The 4,235-nt window shown below is 39.3% G+C and overlaps 1 protein-coding gene across 1 annotated transcript; it reads right to left on the bottom strand.

Annotated features, from left to right (window-relative positions):
- Positions 1–2,902: 2,902 nt before the first annotated feature.
- Positions 2,903–3,475, bottom strand: LOC130497461 (uncharacterized). Its single transcript, XM_056990263.1, has one exon. The coding sequence runs from the start codon at positions 3,473–3,475 to the stop codon at positions 2,903–2,905; it is 573 nt and encodes a 190-aa protein (XP_056846243.1).
- Positions 3,476–4,235: the final 760 nt, after the last annotated feature.

The raw sequence follows: 4,235 nt of genomic DNA, 5'->3' as shown, positions 1-4,235 counted from the left end.
TACTCCGATCATGGAAGACTGGATTCTTTGCCAATGCTATTGCCGACTTGTTATCCACCAAGATCTTTGTTGGCTCTTCTTGTGGTAGGTTCAACTCTTTTAGCAAGTTTCGTAACCAGATAGCATGGCAAACACATGAAGTAGCTGCCACATACTCTGCCTCACAAGTAGAAAGGGTGACTATTGGTTGCTTCTTTGACATCCATGTAAAAGCGGTTTCTCCAACGAAAAACACGAAGCCATTTGTGCTTTTCCGGTCATCTACATCTCCACCCCAATCGCTATCGCTATATCCAACAAGCTTGTAATCTTCAGAGATAGAGTAGTACAAGCCAAAGTTGATTGTACCTTTGATATAGCGTAGGATCCTCTTAGCTGCCTTGAAATGAGTTGTTGTTGGATGCTCCATGTATCGACTCACAACTCCAACTGCGTGTAGGATGTCTGGTCTTGTGCATGTTAGATAGCGTAAGCTTCCAACCAGACTCTTAAAGAGTGTTGGATCCACACTCTCTCCTTCTTCTTCGTTTGATAACTTAACTCCACATTCCATTGGCGTGCAAACTGGATTTGAGTCATCCATCTTGAACTTCTTAAGCACCTCTTTTGCATAGCCTTCTTGAGTAATAAATATTCCATTTTCTTCTTACTTTACTTCAATGCCAAGGTAGTATGACATCAATCCAATATCAGTCATCTCGAACTCCTTTGTCATCTCCTTCTTGAAATCTTCAAACATAATCGGATTGTTGCCGGTGAATATCAAGTCATCCACATACAAGCATGCAATCAATATATCATTGTTTTGTGTTTTGATATAAAGTGCATGCTCATATGGACACTTGATGAAGCCTTTCTCCTTGAAGTACTTATCAATCCGAGTGTTCCATGCTCTTGGTGCTTGCTTTAATCCATAAAGCGCCTTCTTCAGCCTTAAGACTTTGTCTTCTTCTCCTTTGACTATGTAGCCTTGTGGTTGTTCAATATAGACTTCTTCCTCAAGGTCTCCATTTAGGAAGGCTGATTTGACATCCATTTGATGTATCTTCCAAATCTTTTGGGCTGCCAATGAAATGATTAATCTAACCGTTTCTAAGCAAGCAACTGGAGCAAATACCTCATCATAGTCGATCCCGGCTCTTTGACTATAGCCTTTTGCCACCAATCTTGCCTTGTACCTTTCAACTTCTCCTTTAGGATTCTTCTTTGCCTTGTACACCCACTTCACACCGATTGCTTTATGCGCATTTGGAAGTGAAGCTAGCTCCCATGTATCATTCTTTTGTATGGACTTGATTTCTTCATCCATTGCACTTCTCCATGACTTCTTTTTTTGAGCTTCTTCAAAGTTCATAGGCTCGCAATCCGCAAATAGACAAAATAGAGTGAGATTGTCTTGATTTTCAGTTACCTCGTAGATGTCTTGTAGACTTCTGAAACGTAGAGTCCTTTCACTTGAGCTTTCATCTCCTTGAGAACTTGGTGTTGGTGAAGTTGGTGGTGTATTGGGCTCTTCTCTCGGCTGTTCCACATTCTCTTCTTCAAAAGACGGAAAAAAATTGTAGTCTTCATTATTTGATCTCCAATCCCATTCTCCTTCTTCATTAAAGATGACATTCCGGCTGATGATTGTCTTCTTTGTGTCAGGATTGTAGAGCTTGTAGCCTTTGGAGTTAGCGTCATACCCAATGAAGACATACTTCTCACTTTTATCATCTAGTTTGCTCCGCTTTTCATCTGGAATATGAGCGTGAGCAATGCTTCCAAAGACTCTTAGGTGTGAAACACCGGGCTTCCTTCCGCTCCAAGCTTCTTGTGGTGTCTTTCCTAAAACACTCTTTGTTGGCGATCGGTTTGATATATAGACCGCACACGCCACTGCTTCTGCCCACAACTCCTTTGGTAGCTTCTTACTCTTGAGCATGCTTCTTGCCATCTCAAGTATTGTCCTATTCTTTCTTTCTGCTACTCCATTTTGTTGAGGAGTTCTCGGCACCGTCAACTGTCTTCGGATGCCATTATCTTCACAATACTTCAGAAACTCCTTGGACATGAATTCTCCTCCTCGATCAGATCTCATGGACTTGATCTTAAGACCACTTTCCTTCTCAACATGGGCTTTAAACTTTTTGAAATTTTCAAACACTTCTGATTTTTGTTTCAAAAAGTAAACCCATGTTTTTCTTGAAAAGTCATCAATAAAGAGAAGGAAGTAGTTACTCTTACCAAGTGAACTTGGTTTGATCGGCCCACATACATCTGTATGTATGAGTTCTAGTGGCTTTCTTGCTCTTGTCTCTGACTCCTTTGGAAAACTCATCTTGAATTGCTTTCCAAGTAAACACCCTTCACACACTTGATTTGGATGGTTGATGCAAGGTAATCCTTTCACCATCTCTTTCTTAGAAAGTAGCTCTAAGCTTCCAAAATTGAGATGCCCAAATCGAAGATGCCAAAGCCGAGATTCCTCCTTGTAGCACATCTTGAGACATCGTGCAATGTCATTTTGAATGTTAAAGACAAACATTATATTGCTTGACATTGGCACCTTTGTGATGAGATTATTTGCTTTATCTCTTAAAGAAAAGCTATTATCCTTTAGTCGAATGTCATAACTTTTCTCTAAGAGTTGTCCTAGGCTCAAGATGTTGGTCTTCATGCTTGGAATGTAGTAAACATTGGGAATGAACTGATGATCTCCATTCTTCAAGCGGATGAGAATATTTCCTTTACCTTTCACCTCCATCTTCGATTCATCTCCCAAAGCCACATCAGTTTTCACTGATTCATCGAGCTCCACGAACATGCTTTTATTCCCACACATGTGGTTGCTTGCACCACTATCAAGGTACCACTTGTGAACCTCATTTGGTTCATCCTTCTTGTAAGCCATCAATAGCATTTATTCTTTACTCTTTTCTTCAACATAGTTGGACTTCTCTTCAACTTTATTGTTGTTTGGAGTTTTGCATTCAGAAGCATAATGTCCAAACCTTCCGCAACTATAGCATTTGATGCTTGATTTATCGTACCTTGATTTTGGATTTCCTCTTCCACGACCTCTTGATGAATTCTCTCCTCTTTGGTTGAAGTTTTCTTCATATGGTCTCCAACCTCTTCCATTGACACCACGTCCTCGTCCTCGGAAATGACCACCACCATGTCTCGGATGATTTCGGGCAGCTTCTTCCTTTTGATCAATTTTCATCTTGAGAACTTGCTCCACAATATCTTCTTTCTTCTTCTTCTTTTCTTCATAAGCTTGTAGTGATCCAAGAAGTTGCTCCATCGTCATAGTCTCCAAGTCTTTTGTCTCTTCAATCACGGTAACAATGTGCTCGAATTTCGAATCCAACGATCTAAGAACTTTCTCCATGATTCTCACCTCATCTAACTTCTCACCATTTCTCTTTAGGTTATTAGTAACCGTCAAGACTCTTGAGAAGTAATCTGAGATGAGTTCTCCTTCCTTCATTTGTAATGCTTCAAATTCTCCTCTTAGAGTTTGAAGTCGTACCTTCTTAACTTGTTCCGCTCCCTTGTAAGAAGTCCGAAGCTTTTCTCATGCTTCTTTGGACGTTTTTGCACCAGCAACCTTCTCAAATGTATCTTCATCTAATCCTTGATAGATTAGACAGAGAGCCTTCTTGTCTCTCTTCCTTGAAACTCTCAAACCATCCTTTTGAGTTTGAGATAGACCACCATCATTCTCCGGTTCATTGAAGCCTTTCTCAACTATCTCCCACACATCATGTGCTCATAAGATAGCCATCATCCTAAGACTCCAATTGTCATAGTTGCTCTTAGTGAGCAATGGAACTTGGAGGGGAACACCATTGTTTGCCATCTTCAAAAGGAAGTTGTAGCTCTGACACCACTTTGTTGGAATGAAAAACTTTATAGAAATGGAGAAAGTATTTTAAGTGTTTGAAGAGAAAGAAACTTTATGAAGAAGAAAGCTTTTTATAACTTTGAAGAGGATTTCTTAATATTTAGATAATTTTTACAAGCTTGGATTTCTTGATGATACAAATGAAAGGAGGGTGGAGGTATTTATAGCCTCCATATTACAAAATATCTCAAATATTTTAAGCTTAAGTCTAGAGAATTCTACTTAAATATCTAGATTATTTTATACTAATTATCTAGATAATTCTATAAGAATATCTAGATTTTTATTTTGAGGAGGTGGATGATTATTCTAGATTTTGGGCTAAGTTTTGGGCTAAACATGA

Source organism: Raphanus sativus, chromosome 1 (genome assembly GCF_000801105.2).
Source record: "Raphanus sativus cultivar WK10039 chromosome 1, ASM80110v3, whole genome shotgun sequence".
In the NCBI taxonomy this organism is placed as follows: Eukaryota; Viridiplantae; Streptophyta; class Magnoliopsida; order Brassicales; family Brassicaceae; genus Raphanus; species Raphanus sativus.
This window is presented reverse-complemented; position numbering and strand designations above follow the sequence as displayed.